This window comes from Alternaria ventricosa, assembly GCF_023758065.1.
Source record: "Alternaria ventricosa strain BMP 2768 chromosome Unknown scaffold_18, whole genome shotgun sequence".
Classification (NCBI taxonomy): domain Eukaryota; kingdom Fungi; phylum Ascomycota; class Dothideomycetes; order Pleosporales; family Pleosporaceae; genus Alternaria; species Alternaria ventricosa.
Genome location: NW_026055698.1, coordinates 607876 through 632434, shown reverse-complemented (window position 1 = coordinate 632434; position 24559 = coordinate 607876). Strand labels below are relative to the sequence as shown.

Genomic DNA, 24559 nt, shown 5'->3' with positions numbered 1-24559 from the left:
TGCTTCGTTTGTGCGCTTGTCCGCGCGTACCGTCGTGTGCATCTATCTAACATCCATCATTTGAAGCTCTCATGTACATTGCTAAATACTACCGCACGTGATGCAGCTGCTGGGAAGAGACATGGCCTACTTCAGTTTACGAACAAGGTGCCGTCGTCGATATTGTACTGCTTGATGAGCTGAGCCAGCTTGTTGGCCTCCGCGGCGTAGTTGAGCTTGTGCAAGTTCTGAACCTGGTATCGCGGCCTGGAAAATGTTAGCAGATATCAAAACATGACATGCAGTGAACTTACTTTGGCTGGTCCTGGTATGTCTCCATCTTTGCCCGCACCCTGAAGTTGAACGTCTTGCATGTAGCCTCTTGCATGACATTCATGAAGTTCTGCGTGTTGTTCTCATCGTCATCCATCTTGATCTTCATGGCATCGTTTGCCGACATGCCAACAATGTCTTGTCCAGCTTCGTCGAAACAGCTCAGCCACAGCGTGCCAGTGTGATCGCCAACGTTGACGCTAAGCACATAGCGGTATTGAGGTTCAGGGAAGGTAGCCTGGCACTTCTCGCACCACCAGGCACCGGGGTTCTCCTCAATGACCTTCTTGTTGCAACTGGGGTTCGAGCACGCAGGGTATGCAATGGTAGTATTCTTGACGTACAAGACAGATGCTCGGAGGCTTAGCCATGTGGGTGTGTCTTGGAGGTAAGCTTCCTCCTCGATGACTGCCGAGATGGGCTTGATTTCGTTCTTGGATCCGCCTGAAGCCGAGGTCAAGTTCTGGTGTGTAGAGAATGTCGCAGTCTGTCCAGCAGCATTGAACCATCCTTGCAGCTTGTGAGCCTCATCGATGTCTGGATCTACCATCATGGTGCCGGAGCTCAGCAGACTCAGGCTTCGTCCGCCAAAGTCGGAGACCTTGGCTCCCTTAAATGCAATGATTGATTCCAGCGGCGCTTCGAAGCTCTCGGCAGCTTTGCCCCAGATGGTAAGTCTGACAGACGTCTGGCTGTCATCGGCTAGTGTCAACTCTCGCTTGCTGTAGTCCTTGTTGGTGTTCTTCGATGTTATCGTAGTAACCTCTGCGACCTCCTTCAAAACACCGATAGTATCGACCGTTGCGTCCTTCTCGATGGTGTTCAGGTCACCAATCTTGGTGAAATTGAATCGTATCTGTGGTTTGTTCTCCTGGTCTTCCGCCTTTTCAACTTCGGTGTCGCGTTCGAATTGCAGTTCGTAGTCGTTGGGCAGGTTGGAGAATTGCTTCTTGGCAAGCGTGACTCGGCAGGGTGCTGAGATGTAGTATACGGTGCCCACCTCGAAGACGGGGTAAAGCTTATCAGCGATTTCGGTAAAAGCCGTGGCTCGGATCTCGCCAGTGTCATCGAGCAGGTTTACGCTGAACAGCTTGCCCGCTCCCTTCTGGTTGTGCCATTCCTTCATATCACTCTTGGCGGTGCATCGCGCGCGGATAGTCCACTTGTGTGCATATGGCGAAAGAGACTCGATAGGGTAGAGGTTGGGATGCGAGGAAGCACCGGGATTGCTCTGGTGAGTAGGGAGGGACCGCTGTTGTTGAGGGGCAGGCGCCGGCTTCGATCCGTAGAAGTTGTTGCCTGAGATAGCTGCGGGTTGTGCCTCAGCGGCCTTGGTGTCGAGAGCCTCGGGTTGTCCGATCTTGTCGAGCTCGCCGTATTGCGACAGGACCTCCAGTTCCATGATGATCAGGATGCTGGCGATTGTCAGCGCAGAACTCTTCTAAGGTGTAGACCTACGTACTTTTTATCCTTGACGCGCTGAGGGTTGTACTTGAGGAGGCGAACTATCGAGCCTTTCTTAAGCTGACCAGAAGTGACAATGTCGTTGGCGGCTGCACGCGATTAGTTATGTCGGAGTGGTGCCTGCGCTTGACTTACTTGTCGCGATCATAGTCTGGATGAAGTTGCGAATGTCGCTCAAGACGACGCGGAACCGCTGCACTGGGTTCGCCTCGCCCGCCTTGGGCTCCATCGTCTTGATCTGCACGCATTGCAGGACGGGGTTTTCTACGAAGCAGCCGCTGGGCTGGAAGATGCTCCTAGGCAGTGTCAGAATGCGACATAGAATTCATCATGTCATTACTCACTGAATAGCGCCTTGCGTAATTGCTCCCTCTGCCATGGTGACTGTGATGTGTGCGTTCGCGTGGTGTTGAGATGGCGTGTGTCGGTGGCGGGCACACGTCGAAGATGAGAAAGCGCGTCGACGCGTCTCGACACGTGACTCAGTGGCCCCGCTCTAACCGCATCCACGCGTCCAAGTGGCTCTGGGGCTGTGCGGGGCTACGTAATTGGCTTGGACCCTTCATAGCCCGCTGCAGCTCACTCATACCAGCTTTCGCGTATATCGACTCGAAACTACACAATTTACAGACACCATGGCGGACAACGACATTGCTACGCGCGCACCCGAGAGTGATGCGCAGGAGAAGCCTCAAGAACAACCCCAAGAGGCAGCAGCGGAGAGCGTCTTCCCCGGAGACACCAGAGCGCAAGAAGGGCCAAGCATGGGTGTAAGTCAAGTCATTGTCATGGGAAGCTGCATATGCATGCCCGAATATCTGTTGCTCAAGACACCTTGAGTGTGTTGTGGATACCTGCATCTAGTACCCCAGCTCTTACTTCCATATACTGATTATCCAGGAACACTGCACGACAGATCGTCCAACACCTTCCGGCGAGAAACCTACCGGCGACCTCACAAAGCTAGGCGGCGTCGAATGCTACATCGCGAAACCGGCCGATTACCCACACTCGCCCTCGAAACTCCTGCTTATGCTCACAGGCGGCACTGGCGTCAAGTCTACAAACAACCAGCTGCAGGCTGACAAGTACGCTTCGGAAGGCTACCTCGTCGTCATGCCCGATCAGTTCGACAACGACCCAGCTCCGAATACTGTTGATATGACAGAGACACCCAAGGAAGCATCATGGCTGGAATCGTTCAAGCTAGGCGCCGCATCGGTCAGCAAGAAATTCGTGATTGACATGTGGCTCGCCCGTCACACTCCCGAGAAGGTTCTTCCGCTACTTCACAAGGTTGTGGAAAGTGCAAAGGAAGAGTACGCCGATGCTATCGCCAACGGTGGAGGCATATATGGCATCGGCTACTGTTTTGGCGCCAAGTACATTCTGATGTTGGCGTCTGAGCTGCCTGACACGGTTGCCTGGGGCCAAGAAACCCAGAAAGATGTAGAACAAGGCACGGTCAAGAAAGAGCCCGTTCTCAGGGCTGGCGCTGTTGCGCACCCAACCATGACCTACAAGGAGGACCTCGAAGCTGTCAAATCCCCAGTCTACATTGCCGCTGTCAAAGATGACCCAATGTTCTCAGAAGAAGATGAATTGACACCTGGTCGCAGAGCCATGGAAACGAACAAAGTCGAGCATGAGATTCAGATCTTCGAGGGCGTACCTCATGGGTTTGCTGTCTATGGAGATTATGAGGATGCCAAGATCAAGCAGTCACAAGCGCAGGCTTTCGGTCAAATGCTTGGCTGGATACAGTCACACTAGGGTTGTTGTACAACGAATACATGTACACTCGATCCGACTGTGTTGGTACCCCGGCGTTACGGTAGGTAGGCATGGCGAAAGCCAAATGCGAATTCTATCTCATCAGCGACCCAATTAGACATGGGAAGCTTTTGTGTCTTTTTTGTCTTCTCTGACGTGTTTTCTATCTCATTGTACGTTCTTGCTGTATCTGCTAAACTGCATCCTAGAGACAGGCTTATTTCTGACAGTCTAACCTTGGTATGCAGCAGATCTTCAAAACTGTTCCGCGTCGCTTTGAGTATCGTGCGTCTCGTTTACGCCCCAATTTGACAGCCTATGTGTAGAATGCCAAGATGGGGCGATGTACCCTGCAATAATCCTATATGGGTAACCACTTCAATGCACTGATCCCTGCTTCGACGTCATCGATCGGGATGCTGTAATTGCATGCAGAATTCCAAGACTTCGTATTGACCCGGCGTAACAGAGTTCTCGCAGCAACCGGGACGCAAGTAGACACATATAAGCTCGAGTTTCGAAGTTTGCCTTTCATTGACACAATCAGATAGCTCATCGCTCACACGACGCATGATGTTGTCGTTCCTTCTACTCGCGGTTGTTATCATCCAGCTTCACTGTGTTGTCGGACTTACAATCGCATCCTACCCCCTTTGGATAGAGCGGACGCCTCAGCCCTACGCCATCGAGAACTTCTACAACGGCAGTACGCCTGCAATTCTCATATCAGGTGGTGTCCCCGACATCCTTTCCAACCAAAGCGTCGACCTCAGCGCCAACGCCGAAACACCAAGTATCAGACAATATGTCGATCACCGTAATATCCGCCTCATCTACGTCATCTGCGAGGTTTCGTACCGCCTCGTCGCCGATAGAAGGAAGGGTATCAACAAACTTGAAGATCTGAAGGGCAAGAAGATTGGCAGCTTTCTGGGTTCGAGTGCGGAAGTGTTCGTGCACAATATGATGAGTAGTGTTGGTGTGCAGGATCATGAGTACGAAGGGGTTAATGCGTGGTGGTGTATGAAGACGCCGTGTGCAAACGATACTCTTCCGTACCTCCTCAACAACGGCAGTCTGGATGCGTACGGTATTTGGGAAACTTCTGTTGAGCTTGGCGCTAGGGCTTTGGGAGATGATGCGATTATCTTCCAAAACGCATCAATCTACAGGGAAGTCTATGCGCTTTTCTCTACTACGGAGGCTCTCGGCAACCCCTCGAAGCGCAAGGACATTGTGGAGTTTGTGAGGGCGCTTGACAAAACACGGGACGTATTCACGAATTCGCCGAAGGAGAAGAACGTGTATGAGTATGTGGCTAAAACTGTGGATGCGGAGGTGGAAGTTGTGGAGGCTGTTTGGAAGCATCATAACTGGAGTGGACGATGGGATGATGGGATGATCGACTTTTTGGTGGAAGAGGATGGGTATCTAGCGAAGCAGGATAACAGGACAATCACGCCGAGGGAGGAGTTGGAGAAGATGTTGGATTCTAGTGTTATTGATGAGTTGTAGAGGATGACGTAGGGCCATTTGCTGGGACTGAATAGCTCAATACATGATAGAGAGGTATCTGAGCCGGAATGCATGGTGCAAGACTATTTTGGTGTATTCATGCAATTCAGTGTTGCTTTGGCCTTGAGGAGAGCAGATCACACCACACTGACACTGCGACATCCACCAGCTGGAGCCTGCATGACTCGCGTCTCAATAAATTTCCAGGCCCCTCAACTGCCCCTCCAATAACTTTGCGAGCGCAACACCGACACTACTGAAATAATCATGGACGACCCGGAATTCGATACGCAGACCGATCTCCAGACGCAGAGCATATTGCTCGCCGCTGCGAACCACGACACCGCCTCCCTCCGCAACCTCCTGCGCAACTCTTCCGCAAACGTTCAAGATTCCGAGACTGGTTTTACGCCTCTGCACGCCGCGATCGCTGCCTGTGAGCCCGACGAAGACGATGCGAAACAAGTCAACGGAAACACAAATGGGGAAGCAGCAGATGGGACGGACGAATCGAAGAACGAAATGGACAGCGCTGTAAAGACCATCAAGTTTCTTTTCGAGAACGGTGCGATATGGAACGACTTGGATTCCAATGGCGAGACGCCGGGATGCATCGCGCATCGATTGGGCCTCAAGGAGCTATACGAGCTCTGTGTCGACGCAGGCGTGCGCGCAGAAATGCTGTTGAGTCGCATGGAGCAATACCAGCTTCTCGGAGACGATGATTCAGAGGAAGAGGACGAAGACGAGGAGGAAGATGAGGTCGAAGAGGTGGCTGAGGGCGTTGAGGTAGTGGACATCAGCCAGGAAGAAGCGCAAGGCGATGAATCAACCGAGAACCCAAACTATCTCTCCTCCAAGCTCACATTCGACCGCGACCGATTACTGGACGATTCCTCGAATGGAGTCATGATGGAGTGGGAGACAACACTTATGCGCAGATCTGCGGAACTACTGGTGCCGACAGAAGGGCTTCGCGTTCTGAACGTCGGTCATGGAATGGGTATCATCGACGGTATTCTGCAAGAGAAGAAGCCAAAGGCTCATCACATCATCGAGGCACACCCAGATGTCATCAAGCGCATGAAAGAGCAAGGATGGCACGAGAAGCCGGGAGTCGTCATCCACGAAGGCCGCTGGCAGGATATTGTACCAGGTCTTATCGAAAAGGGCGAGCTATTCGACGCGATCTACTTCGATACCTTCGCCGAGGAATACAAAGCACTACGCGAGTTCTTCACCGAACATGTCATTGGGCTTCTTGATCCTGCTGGTGGTTCCGACGGCGAAGGAGGCAAGTTTGGCTTCTTCAACGGCATGGGAGCAGATCGCCAGATTGTCTATGATGTTTACAACAAGATTGTTGAATTTGATCTCTTTGAGGCTGGGTTTGATACGGAATGGGAAACGGTTCCTGTACCAAATCTAGATGAGAAGGGTGAATGGGAGGGTGTGAGGCGGAAGTACTGGGTACTCAATGAGTACAAACTTCCAACATGCAGTTTCATCGGTTAAGAATAGCTAAATCCCAAGAACTATTACAAGGTGGACTACGATGGCAAGCTACGTTGAAATTTTGATCAAGCGACTACAGCAAAGCTCCCAGGTCGATGGAGCAATTTTCTCAAGCACTACTCCGGAACACCGCGCTGAAATTAGGATGCGACAATCTCTAGTTACCATTCAACCCATCCATGAGACCGTGCATCTGTAACAGCTTGTTATATCGGTTTTGTTGCGGCTCCACAAGCTGTTTCGCTGCCTCCGCCCCTACGACAGGCATCGCCTTCAATCCATCATTCTTCAACTTCTTCGGAACCATCCTAGGATCCAGCAAGCCGACCTGCACAAGAACGGAGGCTTGATCCCAGTACATATGCTCCGAAACCAGCTTGTCTCCCCTTACTGCCACAATACTGACCATGGGTATCTCCACTCGCTTGTTCGTCGGCGGTACACCTGGCAGCACCCAGTCAACCTCGTCCGAATGCGTAAAAGACACGATCATTTCGTCCACTATACGATTAACACCCATAGTCCTCGAGACCAACCGTATGGAAAAGTCCTCCACCAAACTAGGCACGAAGAACTCTCCGTAAAACTCCGCGAGCTTCTTCCTCCCCACGCCTCCCTGCATAGTCGGTAAGATCGTAACATGCGGACTATCCTGCGTCATATTTTTCACCACACTCATACTGGCGCGATCTGGGTCGTCGTCCTCAAACCTCGCGTTCCAGTGGCTCAGCGCAATAGGTTCAAGGTCCACGTTCTTTCCAAATCCTTTTCGTATACATGCTAGCGCTCTTGTCCATGCCAGGTTCGCTTCTACCTCCGAATACGCTCGCGATGATGGGTCCGCAAAACCTGTGGCACACTTCTCGTACCGATACAGCTTCCACTCGCACATATCTGGTCTTGGGCTAGACTGGCTGAGTCCCGCTACGTGGACTTGCAACTGATGCGAATTCGGGTACATGGTCTTTGGGCTCGGTAACAAGCTTGGGTAGAACGCTATGATGGCGCAGCATTTCGCCAACGGTTTCTGCGCTGTTTTCAAGACGACGCTTGCTGCGTCGCCATAGGCTATAATCGCGTAGTTCTCGCCCAGGTTCAAATTTATGGATAGTTCTTTGAGGGAGCGGATGTAGGCTGTTTGGTTTTGCGGGTTGGGATCGTACGGCAGGTATTGCGCGTCGTAGCCTTCTTCGCGCCAGGATAGCAGCGCTTTCTCTGGTGCTGGCAGAGCGCATGTGAGATATATGCGCGGCGGACCGGAGTTGAATTTGAGGAAGCCGCCTGTTCCGGGCTTGTTATCGAAGGACGTTATGGACATATCGGGCGATGTGGAAGCGAGTGTAGCTAGGCAAGCGCTGCCGTGGACGGATTGAGGGTGAGCACAACGTCTTCGCGGGGCTGGGCCTCCAACGGCTTTTCTTTCTTGTTTCTCCACGGCATGGCGCGTGATCCTGCTCCCCAGCCACACGCGACCAAGTTTCATGTGAGGAGCTCGGGCTTTGACAACGCGGGATGACGTCATGTTCGAGATCCGGAGTGGGGCATTCGCGTGGCATGTCTGCGACGGCAGGCAACAACGAGTGTTTATCTCGTGCTTATGCTCAAGGCCTATAGGAACGCGAATAAAACCTGCAAGATGAATCATCCTCAAGAACGCCCTTCACTCTCACATCCCAGTGTATCCGCAGGCTCTTCTGCTCTTCTCACGTACGAACCGCAATGACCAAATTCCCGATTCACGTTCAGCTCCACAGCCGCTACAACGTCACCGACGCATCAGGGAAGCTACCATTCAGTGTGGTGTTTGGTCTTTGTCGGTTACAAAAGTCTGATACAGATCCTCGATCAATATTTATTGACACGGTCGGTTCAGCCTTCGATGTGCCTTATGCCATAGCGCGTGGCCTGCTAACCCTGTATGAAGAACGCCCCGGGGAAGATACGCAATGGGTTGAAGTGGATGTAAGCTTACTTGGAGAGGTTGATGCGAGCAATCGAGGTTGCATTTCAGTTCCGTCCCGGGCTCATCGGACAAAGAGCTGGAGACATGATATCACGGTCTACCTGTGTGCTATTGATTTCCGGGGCGTTTTAGCGTTAGTCTTGAAGCCAGAAAATACATACAAGATAAAGCTCGCAAGTCGCGACCTTGGCGTCAACGAATGGACATACAGCGACCGTGAGGATTTTGCCGACAGCGACGGAGATGGCGAGGAAGCGAAACTTCCCACCGCGACTAGAGACAAGGATGCGTCTCGTCAACGATACATCATTGGAAGTTACCGTCGTCAATAGTGGCTCCGAAACTGTGACCGTACAGTCACGGGGCCAGCAGAAGTTCCTCGTCCCATGGGGTCCTTCGGCCCCAGAAACCGATACCCTCGACGGTGGCCGCAGGGTCATTGATCAGTCAGAACTGAACTAACCGCCCACATCAAGTCTCTTTATCATCAATGCGGCGACTGGTGAAATGATGCACAGGCAACAGACCAGCATCTGCCAATTGCGGCATGCGAAAACCGACCTGCGAGCCAAGATGAATGAGTTAGTCACTTTGAAACCTGGAATCTCTTTGGTCGATTCTTTCGACATGAGTAAGATATTCCGAGGCCTTGGGAAAGGCCGGTATAGAATTCGAATACGTCCAGCACATGGTGGTGTGGTGAGCTGGAGAAGGAAGATGGAGAGGGCGACAGGGTTCCCGCGCGTTTGTCGAAGGGTTTCACTGTTCCCAATCATGCTGGCTTCAGAGGATGAGTTGGACATAACCATCAAGGATTGGAAAGTAGATGGAAAGGTGTGGAATATGGTCGGTAGCTTCGCTGGTGCTAATGCACGGACGCTGACGTCATGTTGGATACCGTCGCGTGGCACACGCGTGGCAGGGTCGTTGCTGCTGTCCGCGCGCAGCATCAATTCGAACAACTCCAGATGCTTGCGATGGATGCCCGACAGAATGCTTCAGCGGTGATGGAACTATTACTGCAGGAAGAGGTAGAGATGGCCGATTTCGGACCGGCGGGGCTTTTTGATTCGACATGACGCCATGTCGGAAACTCCCCGTTTTACTAATCGACGTTGCCGCCGCGAGCCATCTTCCAAAGCTCCAGAACACATCTCGGATACCTGGTTGTATTCTGCAAACCTCACAATGGCTTCATTCTTCCCTCGTGCAGCTTCTCGAGCTCTTCGCGCTTCGGCGCGTCCGGCCCTGAGGGTACAGCGTCCTGCTGCCCCGCTGCTCCGTCGCGGAATCGCGCTTCCAGCTGAGCAGCCACGACTGAGGCTGGGATCCATTGGTATGTAGTTTTTGGAGACTCTCTGAGATGAATGATACTGATTACGCGCAGCGCCTAACTTCCAGGCGAAGACCACCCATGGTGACATGGTGAGCATGCCTGATCAATACTGCGCAACGCATGCTGACTTCAAATAGGACTTCCACAAGTTCTTGGACAACAAGTGGACTATCCTCTTCAGCCACCCTGCCGACTTTACACCCGTCTGTACGACTGAGCTTGGAGCCTTTGCGAAGCTCAAGGATGAATTCGATGCGCGTGGCGTCCAGATGATTGGCCTGGTACGCGTCTATCGGCTCATTGTCAAATCAAGATCAGCCTACTGACACTGTTATAGAGCGCCAACGACCTGAGCTCTCACGACCAGTGGATTGCCGACATCAACGAAACCTCCAACACCACCGTGCAGTTCCCCATCATCGCCGATGCCGACCGCCACGTCGCTTTCCTCTACGATATGATCTCGCAAGACGACCTCGATGCGCTCCAGAAGAACGGCGGCATTGCCTTCACGATCCGTTCGGTTTTCATCATCGACCCAGCGAAGAAGATCCGCCTTACCATGTCATACCCCGCGAGCACCGGCAGGAACACCGCCGAGGTTCTGAGAGTCATCGACAGCTTGCAGACAGGAGACAAGAAGGGCATTGCTACACCTATTGACTGGCAGAAGGGCCAAGACGTCATCGTACCACCCAGCGTTAGCACTGAGGATGCCAGGAAGAAGTTTGGTGATGTCAGGGAGGTCAAGAAATACCTGCGCTTCACCAACGTCGGGCAATAGACGGACAACAAGCGGTGGTGTAAGATAGATCATACGAAATGGACCTTGTAGAGTTAATCTTCTTCGGTTCTTTGGCCCGACAAACATACTCTTCCAGCCTTCATCGCGCGGTTACGGTGCCGCAAGCCTGAATTCGATCCAATCTTATTGCTACCCGGGCACCCGGGGTTCAAGTACTAGCGGTTCGCCCACTGCCGGGTCGCGGGTTTTAGTTTTCAGAAGCTAATGAGGTCTGTGAAGCTCTTTCGAACGATACTGTAAGTATATGACCTTTACACGCTTCGCATCGTCTAGCACCGCAAAATTCGCCCCTAACGAGTCTCGATATACCGACCGCACAAGACCCGCAATGGTTGAAAGAAGCAATTTTCGCTTTACTCGGCATAGTCGTCATGGTAGTCTTCCCTTTCTTTGGGCTTATACTAAAGCTATGCATACATAAGCGTGTGAAGCCTATGCCTGAACGGATACCTTTTCACAGGTTTGTTGCTCAGTGACGTCGACTTCGAGTACGACTAAGAAGAAGTGGCATAGATACCAGACATCTTAATGCGGCTACCAAGGGACTATCGTTAAGAAACCAGTGGAGGTTCAAAAGAAGTCAAGGCAATACCATCGTCGTCGTTTGTTGAAGGGCCTCAGCCTGCCCAGTGCTTCTCCGAATCTAAAACACCAATCTTAGCAGCAAAGGAATTGTTATCACTTTACGCGTCGCACCTCTCTCTGGTCCTCGGATCCGGGGATGCCCGACCACGGAACCGCGTGGCCAAGTCCGCCCCTGCCAATTCCTCCCCAATACGACGCTCTTTGGTTCGGACAATCTCAACCCAAGTCTCTTTCAGGTTGATGGGTTTAATTGGAAGTTCCCGGAGACACGAGGTGAAGGTGAGTGGAACTGAAGCTCGGATCTTCTCATTCTTTCGCAATACCCACGCTAAATCATTCTCGCCTTGAAGTTTCAGATGATCTAAACCCCATTGTTCAGTCAGATTCATGCCATCTATGAGATCCGTGAGTGCGACCATATCGTTGGTGTCGAGAAGACTCTGTGCGAACACCTCTAGTGTCGGGTAAGGTAGATCCATTTGGCTACGCTCGATGTTGGCAGATATGCAGTGGATATGCGCGTCGTCCGAGGGGATCAGGGTGAAGCACATAGCTTTGCGTACGATTTTGAATCGTGGGAAAGTGTGGAGTAATGATTGCATACCCGGTGGGCGAGGTGGATAAGTTTCGTAGGTGTCTACTGAGTTCAGAAGTGCGGACGCATCTTTGAGCTTCTCTGTAGGCACGCATACCTCCCAGTCCTAATAGTTTCGGTCAGCAATGCAACGATTGAAACAATGCGGACAACGGATCGTCATTTCGAGCTTACCCTGCGTCCCCTCGCGGCGCCGTAGTAGATCAGAGCGGATATGCCAACTATACAGCAGGTAATGCCAGCTCTCTCCAGTAATTGTATAACCTGTAGAATCTCCAAAGTGCCGTTGCCCCCAAAACTTGGCTCCTCATCGTCGGCGTTTCTATTCATGAAAGCGGGGTCGTTGAACTGCTCGACGGGGATCGGTTTGGACCATTGAATGGCATCTTGCTTCTCATCCTCAATCGTGCTTTGTTCCATATTAGGCTTTGCTTTGCAGCCTGGGGATCTGAAGGAAGGGGTGGCTGATGATGGATAGAAGAGGACTACGCCATCCCCGGTGGCGTTCGATCGCAGCTTCAAGGACGCGGACGGCCATACACTGACTCCGCACAACAAAAAAGAGTATGCAACCTTGCCTGTGACAGTGACTGGTATGTATGTATACGGCGTGGGCAAAAAAGAAGCGCTCGAGTGGGCAAAAAGAAGGCCAAAAACATACAACAGCGGGGATTCGCTAGTGGTCACCCACCTAACTACTAATCCGCCGGTATCATGCTTGTATATGGCTGAGCGGACGGGAAGCCTAATTTTCATGATCCTATGGTCGTATGTGGAAGGACTGCAAGTTTTAACATATATAATCGCATTTGCTACACTTCGAAGTCAGTTTTATTCACTGCCCCAGACGGCGCGCAAGTTGGAGAACATCGCGATCATGTACCGCTCCTAGCAATTTTGTGTTGTTTCGCTTGCAACGTGGCATCGCTGCGCCTCTTTAGCGAACATTAATCCCTGCGTACACATAAGTTGATCTCTTCCGCTTTGGGAAATCGCACCTCTGAGATGGGGATCTGGTGAAGAACTGAACGTGGTCGCATTCTCCTTTCCTTCTACTGTCTGTTCAGCCTTCCAAGCTCCCAATCACTTCCTCAGTCTTCACCCTCAATAGCAATCGACGTCTTGGCCTTCGAATTCCACTTCACCCCTACCAGCAGCCAGTTTTGTTGGCGTCCAGTCTAGAGTCCTTCGGTGACAATTCGACACATGATCAGTGCAAATGTCGGCAAAAGCTCCAACAAGTAGGTCGCTCGGCGAATACACCAGCCTGCATGGTCTTAATCACACGCAGTCGTCCCTTCCGTCGCATCTACACGAGATGATTCCATCATCAACACTGAATGGTCCAAGGAAGCGCTCTTTGGATTGCTCGGCGTTTTAATCGTCGTACTGGTCCCTTGCGTTGGTTTCCTTTTCAAGGCTTGGCTCGCTAGACGCCGAGGCGTGAAACTGTCGCGGAAGCATTCCTACAGTGAGTATGCGCGGTACACTTTGTCGATGCGGTGCTGATAGCACACAGATGACAGCGATTCTACTGTAGATCATCCGAGACCACGACGAGGGAAAAGAGTACAATACAAGAGGGTTCGAAACAATACCGTCATCGTTGTGTGCTGACGCTTTGGCGATGGTTGGGCAATAACGGTGCTGACGGTACGGCCGTTGGAATGGGTTCGTGCTTTGCAGGTACTGCAAGAACATCGGCGTTGGGGACTTCTTGGCTGGACTCTCATCCGAAATATTAGCGCAAGTAACGTATGGAGTCTTACTGGCATATATTCCTATTCAATCTCAGTATCAGGGTATCATGCGCGACCTTCTCTACATGCCAGCCGGTGCCGCGGAAGACAGCCTGACAACCTGTCCTCCATCGCCTCCAGCTTCTTTCTTCCATCCAAGCACCTCGTCCTTGTTCCTCTCCTTGTTGACTTCCCAAGGGTTGATGAATCCAGCACTCAGGTTACCCGTCTTCACACCTTGGATGGCCAGCTTCTGCTTCGCCTGAGCAATATACGCATTCAGATAGCCTTGGGTGATGAGACTACCGCATATGCATTCCAACTCCAGCATGTCATACTCGTGGGTATACGGCTGCACTCCTTCCATGCCGATAAAGTCCGGGTCGATGTATGTTGATTTGGTTGTTGATGCATGGTCTTGGTAGATGTGACCAAAGTTGCGACGGCCGGGGCCACGGTCTTGCGCGGCCATTGCGGCGTTTCTGATGAGCGAGCGCGCCTCTAGGAAGCGGAATACATGGACAGCTGCGTTGAGGTCGAGCAAAGCAGCCGATTTCGATGCTTCCCCTATGCTTCCGGTAAGGATGAACACCTTGCGGAGAAGTGACCACCATACGAGGGGCTCGCAGTAGTTGCCGATTGGGTAGAAAATACGGTACTTGATCATAAACTCCGCGCTTGGATGGGAAAGATCCAGGTTCGTTATCCGACGGAATGTCTCGAGGTCTCCTTTCCGAATCGCACGACAAAGCGGTTCGAACACTTCTCGGAAACCTACGCATGCAGGGTCATTGTAGATGAGTTCGCTTGGGAAACGGCCGAGGATTATGTTGGCAGCGACAAGGCAGACTGCGATTAAGCGGCGTTGCTTTGGACACTGCCCGTGGCAACCTCTGTATGCTAGCTCCAGAACGAGCTGAGCGCCGTAGAAGTTGGTGTTGCTGAAGTGGTACCGCCCGAGGTAGTAAAGGAAGGTGATGCGCTCCGCAGCCGGGTAGATGTGTAATGGTGGTGAGGAGTTCGATATGTTGTTGAAGATGGTCTCGCAGCTCCCCAGCTTATCGGCCTGGAAGAGGGTCTTCAAACATATGTTTGCCATCTTGTAGATTCCAACCTTCTTCCCGTCAGGCTTACCGTCCTTGATACCTCCGGGTACAGTGTTGCGGTCGTTGAGACATATGATGAAGGCCTGTCGTACGATGTTCGCCGCTCTCTCTGGCAATGACTCGCTTTGGCCATCCTCGTCCGCGTCGGTGGTAATGAGATGCATCGTCAAGTCCGGTCTCTTCTCTAATCCAATCGCTACCCTTGCGAATACCTTTGCATAGTACATGATGGTAGGAAGCATCAGAATGCCTTTAGTAGGATGCTGCAAAGCGCTATTTGCTCGTCTGGAGTCGCGTTAGCATGGAGTAATTTGATGGTTCTTCCATCAACATACGACTGGAGGTCTGTCATCAGCTCAAATATCAACACAAGATTCTCGGCGTCCATGTCTCGTAGAAAGGTCATCCATCCAACAAGGAAGGTGACTAGCGAGCCCCATGACTGTATAGGTCTTCCCTCCTCATCCTCAGACTCCGCAGTCTCAGTAACAACTCGCCTGACAAGATCCTCGAGACGTTTCTCGGAACCTTCGTTGTTTGCAGGATAATTCTGCTGCAAAGACTGGATGAGCTCTTGATGGTCTGGCGGGAAAACATTGCCTTCGCCTGGCTCCAGCAGCACAATCGACTGCAATTGATGCGGATCTCCGGCTTGTATCGCAACGTTGACTGCCGTACATAAGCGCGTCTCTACATCGGGTTGACCCCGGAAGAACGACATGGCTACGAAAGCCACCGTTGGTGGTGGAGGGAAGGATTGAGCTAAGCGGTGGAGCTCGAAGAGAAGGAGCTGCGCGCTTTCGGATTAGCGTCAGGTCCTAGCTCAAAGCCTCACCATCCGCCTCATCCCTGTCGCCGATCTGGACGAGGCATCTCATTCGTTCCACCACGTTGGGTCGACTTTGGCCGCTACCGGATGGCAGTACACGTGAATAGATTGACTTTTGGAAAATTTAAGATACTTTCAATTACCCGTTCTCTGATGAGTTAAATCCGAGCCCTCTCAGCCTGCGCTGCCGGAAACAACGCTGCGGCCCAACAGCAATCTTTCACATGTCAGACCAATGCAGCGGGTCCACCGTGACATCACAAGTCGTAATATGCGAAACACAACACCGGAAACTGCACGTTTCCGCAAGGCCCCGTGTGAAAAGCTGAACGTCACGTAAAATAAATCAAGGCCATGCATAACAAGATGCTACAGCCGTCCACCATCTTTCATCTCTCCATCTCCGTTGCTTCACGAAGCCATCAGTCACGATGGGCTACTTCATGAGTTACATCAAATATTTCCTCACTCACCCCATCCTGTTCATATACGAAGCCATCCAATATGTGCTCGACTTTGTGCTCTCGCCAGCACCACCACCACCACATGCAAACCTCGTACGCCCTAAGATTGCAGTCATCGGCGCGGGTCTAACAGGCGTATCCGCTGCATCGCACATTGTCGGTCATGGCTTCGACTGTCGCATCTTCGAAGCCGGATCCAAAAAGAACCTCGGTGGAATCTGGAGCCGGGTGAACAATACATCTGGTCTGCAAATACACTCGCTCATGTACCGATTCCACCCTTCGGTGCATTGGAGCCAAGGATATCCGGATCGCCAGCAGATAGTATCACAGATTAGGTCGCTTTGGGAACGATACGGGCTTGAGAATAAGACGGAGTTCAATACGCGGGTTGAGAAGGTGTACAAAGATCCTCATGGACGATGGATCATCAATGACCCCTCTCACGGACGATTCGATGGCGTCATTGCTGCGATTGGGACATGTGGTGATCCCAAGATGCCAACGCTTCCCGGCCAAGAACACTTCAAAGGCGAAATCTGGCACAGTTCGCAACTCGACGGTAAAGTCGCCAAAGGAAAGAAGGTCGCCATCATAGGCGGCGGTGCCTCGGCCGTCGAAGCCCTAGAATTCGTCGCCAGCGCAGAAGCAGAACACGCCAACGTACTTGCTCGATCCGAGAAATGGATTATCCCGAGAAACCCTTTCATCGACAGCCTTCTCGCTTTCAACATCTTCGGCATGGAGACCATCTTCAGTTGGATTCCGGAGTATATCCTACGTCTCTTCTTTTATCGCGATCTCTACGACATCTCCCCAGCGCCCAACAGCGGAAAGGGTCTTTTCACCGAGACACCAATGGTGAACGATTCAGTTCTTGACCTCATTCGCTCAGGTGAAGCATCATGGCTCCGCGGCGACATCATGGGCTACGACGAGTCTGGCACCGGCATCAAATTCAACAAGCGCGCACAAGGTGTCCCCAAGAACGGACCCGGTTCCGAGAAACTGATCGAAGCCGACATCGTCATCATGGCGACCGGTTACAAGCGTCCAAGCTTAGGTTTCCTCCCAGATGAGGTCTTCAACGAGCCATACGAACCACCGAATTGGTACCTCCAAGTCTTCCCACCGGAACACCCATCCATTTGCGCAAACAACTGCACCTACGTCAACGCTATCGGAACTGTCGGCAATTATCACATCGGCATCTACACGCGCTTCCTACTCATGTACCTCGTCGACCCTCTCGCTCGGCCGCGTACTTGGTGGATGAAGCGCTGGATCGACATGACGCGGTTCATCAAGACCAAGGCTCCTGGTGGCGCTTTCGACTTCTTCACGTACTCGGAGCTCATCTACTGGTTCGTATTCACCATCGCAATCAACCCGTTCAGGTGGAAGTGGGCGGCCTTCGTGTTGTGTGGTATTGGTAAGGGATTGCCGTTGAGCGTGGTCGAGCAGGAAGACAGGGCGAGGGATGGCCTGGGTATGAGGCATATCTTGAGCAATCATGATAACGGGGAGGATTAGACGTGTATCGAAGCGCGATGTAACCGTAGGTGTTCATTCCGAGAGGTTCTTCGCCTCGACACATATCATCGGGAGATTGTAACCATCGTGCGCAATATTATTTAATTTGTACCGCTGTCTTGCCGGACGTCTGATTGCTTCGTTCGTGGGGGTGATGTCAGCGAGATGTCAACGAGATGTCAACTTGACTCCACGGGTCGCATTGAGGCTTGTATCCCTTCTCTTGCGGCATCTAGAACATATTTTAAGCAAACTTTCGGCATACCAGGGTGGGATTGACGTGATCTTATGGACCCTGACAGTCGCTCCCGAGCTTCTTCAATTTCACTCACGATGCAATCTCTCGACTACAGCACTACCTCAATAAACTTTGAGCATCGCAGGGCGGGAGAGGCGTGATCTCCAAGACCCTGATGACCGCTGTAGTTCCTCAAAATGACATGCGATGCAATCTCACGACTAGAACACCACCCAAGCAAACCTTCGCCATCCCAGGGTGCGAGACCCTTCCCAGGCTATTTCTGCTCCCGAGCTTCTTCGGTCTGTCGACGATGCAATCTCTCAACTAGAACACCACGCAAGCAAACCTTCGGCAACCCAGGGTAGGATTGACGCGATCTCAAAGACCCTGATGACCACTCCCGAGCCTCTTCAATCTGTCGACGATGTCACGATGCAATTTCTCAACGTGAAATCACATGATCTAGATCCGCAAGAACGAAGAACGTGCAGCGCCAGTTCTCTGAAGTAAGAATGAAGCGGGCTTACCAGTTATTAAATATCCCAGTCTTGCTCTGTGAGGTTACTACCTACCGTGTTCACTAAGAAAAGGAGCAGGCGGTGAGGTTGTTCCTATCGATATCGCAGATTGCATGGTCGGTGCCTCTGCCACAAACTCCACCCCCTTTTGCACATTTTGAAAAGTTTGCTCGGATGCTCATAATTTACTGACTCTTGAGGGTGTTCGGAGGATACGGATAGAGTTGTGCAAAGAGGGACCGGCTGGGTACACATGAGGCGCGTCTGACCCCATGCATCGCCATGGCAACAGTGTTGCAAAAGCGAAAGGCGCCGGGCAAAACCACACCGTCATGCGGAGGGATGAATCGCAAAGATTGGCAACGGACGATATGCGCGAGGGTATGTTTTGAAAATCATGAGGATGTACCCCGCGGGAAGGCGAAACCGCGTTGCAGATTTAAATACACCCTTCGTTGTGGTGGTAATCTGAATCTGACGATGCGGAAGCTCACCGGATGTCCCCGCAGTCACAGGCTGAAAGGGAAGGCGCATGTCACAGCGTCCCGCGTTGTCTCAGGAATCGCACCTTCCGAAAACGCCAGGCCGCAAGCGAAGGCGCCGCATGCATCGAGGTGAAACCCGTGCTTCTTGTTGGACGCCGAACCCTCGAGGTACATTACTATAGTAACTATAAGTGAATCCTTTGTCACACGAAAGAGGGTCGGATGTGCAACGTGCTGGCCGAGAACGGGATGCACGCGACGCAAGGGATTGAATTTCCGAGATGGCTGATACTGGTGAACGCTTCAAGGAGGTCCAGGAGCTGTCTGGGTTTTCATGGTGAGTGACCGTCGGGCCCGAAACATGTGCCGCGATGTGTCTTGAGAATCATGGGCAGAGTTTTTCTTCACACAGAGTGTCCACCATGATGAAGCTCTTACTGCATATCATGTCGGATGCGTCCGGCCAGGTGCTGACACGATATGGACTTGAGGCACCATGACAAAGAGTTTACGGCTAAGCTGCCACCAGTGACGAGAGTGCAGATTTTCAGGGTCTCGAAACGCGAGGCCTCCTCTGGCGGCGTCGTGAAGCGGGTCCCGAGGTCTGGGGTATATGACGCAGACCCTGTGGTGAGACTCGCCTTCACCCATTTAGGTCAGGTGATGGCGCGAAGTCGGTTGTTTGTGTATACGAAGCTTGACGCGTCGCACCTGGCGACGAGACGCTGGTTTTTCGAGGCGCTTGCAACAAGCGCCACAGGCTGGCCGTGCGAAGGCTTGTCGTGTGTCTGGCGGTCCACAAAAGGAGGGGTCAGCCCGTTGGTGGTGGGGTCCAGCCGATTGTGTGCCGGTTATGAAGGTTTTGTGCAGAGGTGTGGTGGGCAGAGCCGCCGTTCTCGAACAGCGACTCAGCTCGCCTCTAAATGGCACCACAGCAACTATGACAGCGGCCCCCGGCCTCTCCGTAAGCCATGATGGGGTCTGCGCTGACGAGTGTTGTTATTGTGATGAGGTTGCGGCTCTTAGCGAGGGTCGGTGGTCGACAGGTCGACAGTTGTCTGAACTGGTTTGCAGCAGTAGGCGCAAACAGGCGGCCGAGAATAGCAAAGTTGGCAGTTCATCTCAGCCTTATTGCCTATGACGTTTGCAACATGTCGCCATCGCGATCCCAGAGGGGAGAGCTCGATCGCGAGCACGGGACTAGAGCGGTAGCGCGTTGGATGGAGCCATTCCTGTTTTATGCAGCCGCTTAGGGCTAAGGGGATCAGAGGGCGAACGGGCCGGGGTGAGCTCACGTCGTCAAGCCAGCGGCGCCTGCGACGTCGGTCTCGCTGCACCGAATACAGTGTGAAAATCTCCCGCTCGCCCAATGAGTCGCCGCAAGAGGAGGCAGCCAATCAAGACGCGTGCAAGCCATGTTACAGCGAGGCGGTTCCCTGGCAGCGACGCCAAGCCTCGTCGCTGGGCCGTACGATGACGAAAGTATGCGCAGATATAGACCGAGCTTGCCTGATCAAAACATGTCGCGCGTCGTGAGCAAGGCTGGAGATGGGGTAGATGATGCCGAATCTAGCCAGCGCTCTGCCGTAGCGTGCATAGAATCGAATAGTCACGATAGTGTACACGGTGGGCAGCGAGGGGTGGCCGTTCGGTAGCGAGTGCAGCTGGTTTCCCTGGGAGACGGATTCTACGTTACGCAGGACGGCTAGACGCTCCACGCAGCCCACGCAGAACCACTCCGAAGGGAGAAATTCTCTCGGCGGCGCGAGTTTAGGCGGAGAGCGAACGTATGGTTTCACGTATCGTGCTGGGCCTACAGGGAGCATCCATTCCGCTTGCGTCTGACCCGTGCCGAGCTAGGCAATTGCTTCTCTGGCAACCATGGCAGGAGTGCGCTTTGGCTGCTTTGTCGAGCTTTATCTGAGATCGAGGCCGGACTGAAGCAGCGCGCGTTGGAGCAGTGTGGCCGTGGTGCCATGCCGTGCTGCTATTCTATGGGTACCGCGCGAGGTGGAACAGCTGCGAACGGTTGTTTACGGGCGTGCAGCGCGACTTAGCTGCAGCTGCACGGCGACTACGCGACAGCCTACGCGTGGGATCGCGATCAAATCATGGGCCGGTGTACCTGCGGCGGAATTAGAGGCTGCGGATCAACAGCACCGCTTGGGCGTGGGTGCATAGCCGGGCAAGCAAACTCCAGTCCCCAGTATTCTTTGTCCCGTGCTGAGCAGTGAGGCCTCCGGTGTGTGCAAGCGCCTAGCTCTCAAGCCCACGCCCTGGTCGTCGGCCCTAACCTGGCCCAGCAGCGGGCTACCCCAGCAACCACGGCATGCTCAAATCCAGTGCGTGACCGGGCTCCGCTTCTCTCTTCTCTACCCTTCTCGTCCCCAAGAAGGCCCAATCCCCTCTTAAGTTGGCTGAGCGGATCTTGGACGACGGTTATCGCCAGTATCACAACGGCAAGAGCTACCTCGTTCACCATCCACCTGCCGACCCTCTCCCGGAGCCTCTCAGCCTCAGCCTCGCCCATGTCCCGAGCCCGCCTGTAGCATCTCTACCGACATCGACACCATCACCACCAGCATCTTAGAGATTGGAATTAGCTTTCCTGTCTTGTATGCTTATCGCCAGTATTGCATCCTCCCGTCCGACATCACTCCAGACCCGACGTGCAAACGCTCGCTCCGCCCGTTGCCCGGTACGACGATAGCCACGACCAAGACGAAACCAATCCACCATGGAGATGTCCTCGCCGCTCGCCGCCATGCACCCGCCGCCCATCCCCGGCCCCTGGGGATACCGCCGTGACCTGCCGCAGTCGAAGCCGCTGTTTGGAGGAGCACACAGCCTGGGCCCCAAGAGCTTCAACTTCCGCGACCTCAGCATGAAGAAGAGTGGGGGAGACTACTTCACCCTGCAGCCCATGCGAGGCTCCTCACCCACGACCAGCCTGGCCGCCGACATGTCGAGCAACCTGCACATGGATCAGAGGTACAATCCCTCCTTTGTCCCTTTGATATTGGCAGCACACTAACGCGCTTGTTTCAGCCCCCAGCTCGCCACGCCGCGTCGGTCGCTCTTCACGTCGAATCTCTTTCACCAGATCGACACTCGGGGTAAGTGGCTGCACACTCCAAACTGCGAGTACAAGGGCTAACAGGTCCAAACAGAAACCACGACCCCATTGACTCGATGGGAAGGCGTTACGACTCCGCCAATTCCCTCGTCCTCGCCCGGCTTTGCACCAGACTCCATGGACATCTCGCCTCTTCCCCACAAGGCCCCCTTCAGCTTCATCAACGACCGCTGCCTGCCCCTGCCCTCTCCCTCCCCAGAGGTGACCCCCGGCTCCGACAGCGACATGCTCACTCCATGTGACGAGCTCCCCACCCCACCCACATACTCTACGCCCTCGCTCGAGGTTCCCCGACCTCTTTCGGCCGCTGAGTCAGTACACCAACCCCTCACTTCTCCAGTCCATGCTAACAATCCATAGCCGCCGAAAGTCCAATCTGCTCAGGCCCTCTCTCGCGCGCCACAAGAACTACTCCACTAACTCTGTGTCGTTCAAGGACCAAGACAAGCCTTCGAGCACTCCGCTGCCCGCCTTCCAGTTTGGCTGCGGTGACTTCACCCGGAACTCGTCTTCACTCAGCTTGGACGAGTGCTTCACTGCTTCGCCTCCCCAAGAACGTCGTCCCACTTCCAATGGCTCTCTCTTCGCCTCGAAACCCAAGCCTTTCTCTCTCAACTCTACTGCAGCCCGTGCCAATGGTTCTCCCCTCGCCGCCGTCAGGAAGCCCGCCGGTCCTCCTTCTCGTCGTCCCAGCAAGTTCCGCAGATCGTTGAGCATGTTCGAAAGCCCCGGTGAAGTGATGAATGCCAAGCAAGAACAGGATGACTACCAGCCCAGCGGGCTCCAGTCTGTGATGGATGTCGATGATGCCAACACTCTCAAGCTTCCCCACTTCACCACTGCTGAGCCAGAGAGCCTCCCTCGTATCACCCACGAGACATTGGTTGAGGTGCTGGATGGTGCTTATGATCACTTGTATGACAACAAGGTCGTCATTGACTGCCGCTTCGAGTACGAATACAATGGTGGACACATTGAAGGTGCATTGAACTTCTGTGACAAGGAGAAGCTTGCCGAGCGTCTCTTCCAGGCCCCGTCAAGCGAGAACACTTTGTTGGTGCTTCACTGCGAGTACTCTGCCCACCGTGCTCCTCTGATGTAAGTTCATCTCATCTTCCTGCTTTGGTCCATTCACTGACAACATCAGGGCCAAGTTTGTTCGCTCGCAAGATCGCAAGGAGAACGCGCATCAATACCCTCATCTGTCATTCCCTGAAGTATACATCCTCGATGGCGGATACAGCTCCTTCTACCACGCACACGCCACACGCTGCTATCCCCAAAACTACCTTCGCATGGATGCCAAAGAGCATGAGCAGTCATGTGAACGTGGCCTCAACAAACTCAAGTTCAAGTCGCGTGCCAAACTCAACCGTGCTACTACCTTTACCTTTGGACAGCACTGCCAGATGGAAGACAGCCCTACAGCCATGGGCCGGTCAAGATCTGGAAACAACATCTTCGCCCTCGGCAATGACTCTTTGGAAGTCGGACGTGTTACCGCCGCTTCCCGTCGCATGGCTTCATACTAAGCCTGCACAACGAACAACCAACACTATAACGAAACTAAACTAACTCATGGCGGATTGATTCACGGCGTTATGGATGATTGCTGCATGGCATTGGATCCCCACAGCATTGGCGTTTGGTCCTTTTCCATTTCCGGGGCGTTCGAGCGATTCCATTTGGCCTGCATCACTCTCGGAATTTTTGCACAGCGGCAACAGTCTGCATCTGATCTTTGGGGTGTCTCCCCGTTTCTTTTCTATACCCCTTGTCGCGGAGCTGTGGGCCCGGACAAAAGTTCACATTTCTTGATAGGGATTATTGGATACCCATCTTGTCTACGGCGAGCGTTGTGCAGTCCAAAGAAGGCTGCCTCGCGAGCTCATTCATTTCCTTTGTTACTATTACCCATCCTCAGACGGATCTCTCCTGGCCTTTGCAGCGCTGAAACATTGCCTGCACATGTTCTTCAGAACAAGTATCTAAGAATCATCACGAAACCAAGTACACAAACAGGTCTACGTGCCTCCAGAGCATTAATCACCTACACGGCATCTACTGCCCTTTCCTTAATACAATTCATTTGGTATCATTCCCTCCATCACACAGACTGAACTTCTTGGCTTCTTTTGTATCACCCTTCGCCCGACTCTTTGATGCATCTATTTGCCTGTACCTACTTCTATTCTCTGCTTCGTGTACGTCTACAGAGAGGAATACGAGGAGGTAATAGGCTGTACATATCTGTAATGCGGATGGACGAAAAATGGCTTGAGGAAGTCCTGCAGTCAACCAAGCTAGAAATACCAACGAAATCTCATCAAATTGATCCACCTGTACCATTATCCTGATGAAGAAGCTGCGATGTATCATCAAACTAATGCATGCACGGTTTATATGTTGAGCCAGACACTAGCAATGGTTCATATCGAAATACTACGGTAGCGACGGCCGTTGATAGCTGCACCCTTAGCCTCTACCAAGGCGTCATACATGTGTAACCTGCTTTTCCTCAGCTGTCAAGTCGCGTCGCAACCAAACTGGGACGCGTCGGCGCTAGTGGTAAGCGATCCCCGCATCGCGCATCCCTGCCCCACCAAACATCTGCAATCTGCATGCACGCTCGCTGCAAGCCAACA

The 24559-nt window shown here is 52.9% G+C and overlaps 8 protein-coding genes across 8 annotated transcripts; 6 read left to right on the top strand and 2 right to left on the bottom strand.

Annotated features, from left to right (window-relative positions):
* Positions 1–131: 131 nt before the first annotated feature.
* J4E93_008907 (uncharacterized protein) lies at positions 132–2155 on the bottom strand (the record flags this gene model as incomplete). Its single annotated transcript, XM_049346804.1, has 5 exons — positions 132–246; positions 294–1727; positions 1775–1865; positions 1912–2072; positions 2121–2155. 5 exons carry the CDS (start codon positions 2153–2155, stop codon positions 132–134), a joined length of 1836 nt encoding a protein of 611 aa, XP_049196224.1.
* Positions 2156–2411: 256 nt separating this feature from the next.
* On the top strand, positions 2412–3549 carry J4E93_008906 (uncharacterized protein; the record flags this gene model as incomplete). Its single annotated transcript, XM_049346803.1, has 2 exons — positions 2412–2546; positions 2677–3549. The coding sequence occupies 2 exons, from the start codon at positions 2412–2414 to the stop codon at positions 3547–3549; spliced, it is 1008 nt and encodes a 335-aa protein (XP_049196223.1).
* A 573-nt stretch (positions 3550–4122) lies between these two features.
* J4E93_008905 (uncharacterized protein) lies at positions 4123–5064 on the top strand (the record flags this gene model as incomplete). Its single annotated transcript, XM_049346802.1, has 1 exon — positions 4123–5064. The coding sequence occupies one exon, from the start codon at positions 4123–4125 to the stop codon at positions 5062–5064; it is 942 nt and encodes a 313-aa protein (XP_049196222.1).
* A 267-nt stretch (positions 5065–5331) lies between these two features.
* Positions 5332–6579, top strand: J4E93_008904 (uncharacterized protein; the record flags this gene model as incomplete). Its single annotated transcript, XM_049346801.1, has 1 exon — positions 5332–6579. One exon carries the CDS (start codon positions 5332–5334, stop codon positions 6577–6579), a length of 1248 nt encoding a protein of 415 aa, XP_049196221.1.
* A 157-nt stretch (positions 6580–6736) lies between these two features.
* Positions 6737–7897, bottom strand: J4E93_008903 (uncharacterized protein; the record flags this gene model as incomplete). The annotated part of the gene is made up of 1 exon (XM_049346800.1): positions 6737–7897. One exon carries the CDS (start codon positions 7895–7897, stop codon positions 6737–6739), a length of 1161 nt encoding a protein of 386 aa, XP_049196220.1.
* Positions 7898–10130: 2233 nt separating this feature from the next.
* Positions 10131–10662, top strand: J4E93_008902 (uncharacterized protein; the record flags this gene model as incomplete). Its single annotated transcript, XM_049346799.1, has 2 exons — positions 10131–10136; positions 10216–10662. The coding sequence occupies 2 exons, from the start codon at positions 10131–10133 to the stop codon at positions 10660–10662; spliced, it is 453 nt and encodes a 150-aa protein (XP_049196219.1).
* A 5306-nt stretch (positions 10663–15968) lies between these two features.
* Positions 15969–17534, top strand: J4E93_008901 (uncharacterized protein; the record flags this gene model as incomplete). Its single annotated transcript, XM_049346798.1, has 1 exon — positions 15969–17534. The coding sequence occupies one exon, from the start codon at positions 15969–15971 to the stop codon at positions 17532–17534; it is 1566 nt and encodes a 521-aa protein (XP_049196218.1).
* A 3981-nt stretch (positions 17535–21515) lies between these two features.
* On the top strand, positions 21516–23446 carry J4E93_008900 (uncharacterized protein; the record flags this gene model as incomplete). The annotated part of the gene is made up of 5 exons (XM_049346797.1): positions 21516–21769; positions 21827–21894; positions 21949–22225; positions 22275–23012; positions 23062–23446. 5 exons carry the CDS (start codon positions 21516–21518, stop codon positions 23444–23446), a joined length of 1722 nt encoding a protein of 573 aa, XP_049196217.1.
* Between the last annotated feature and the right edge of the window lie 1113 nt (positions 23447–24559).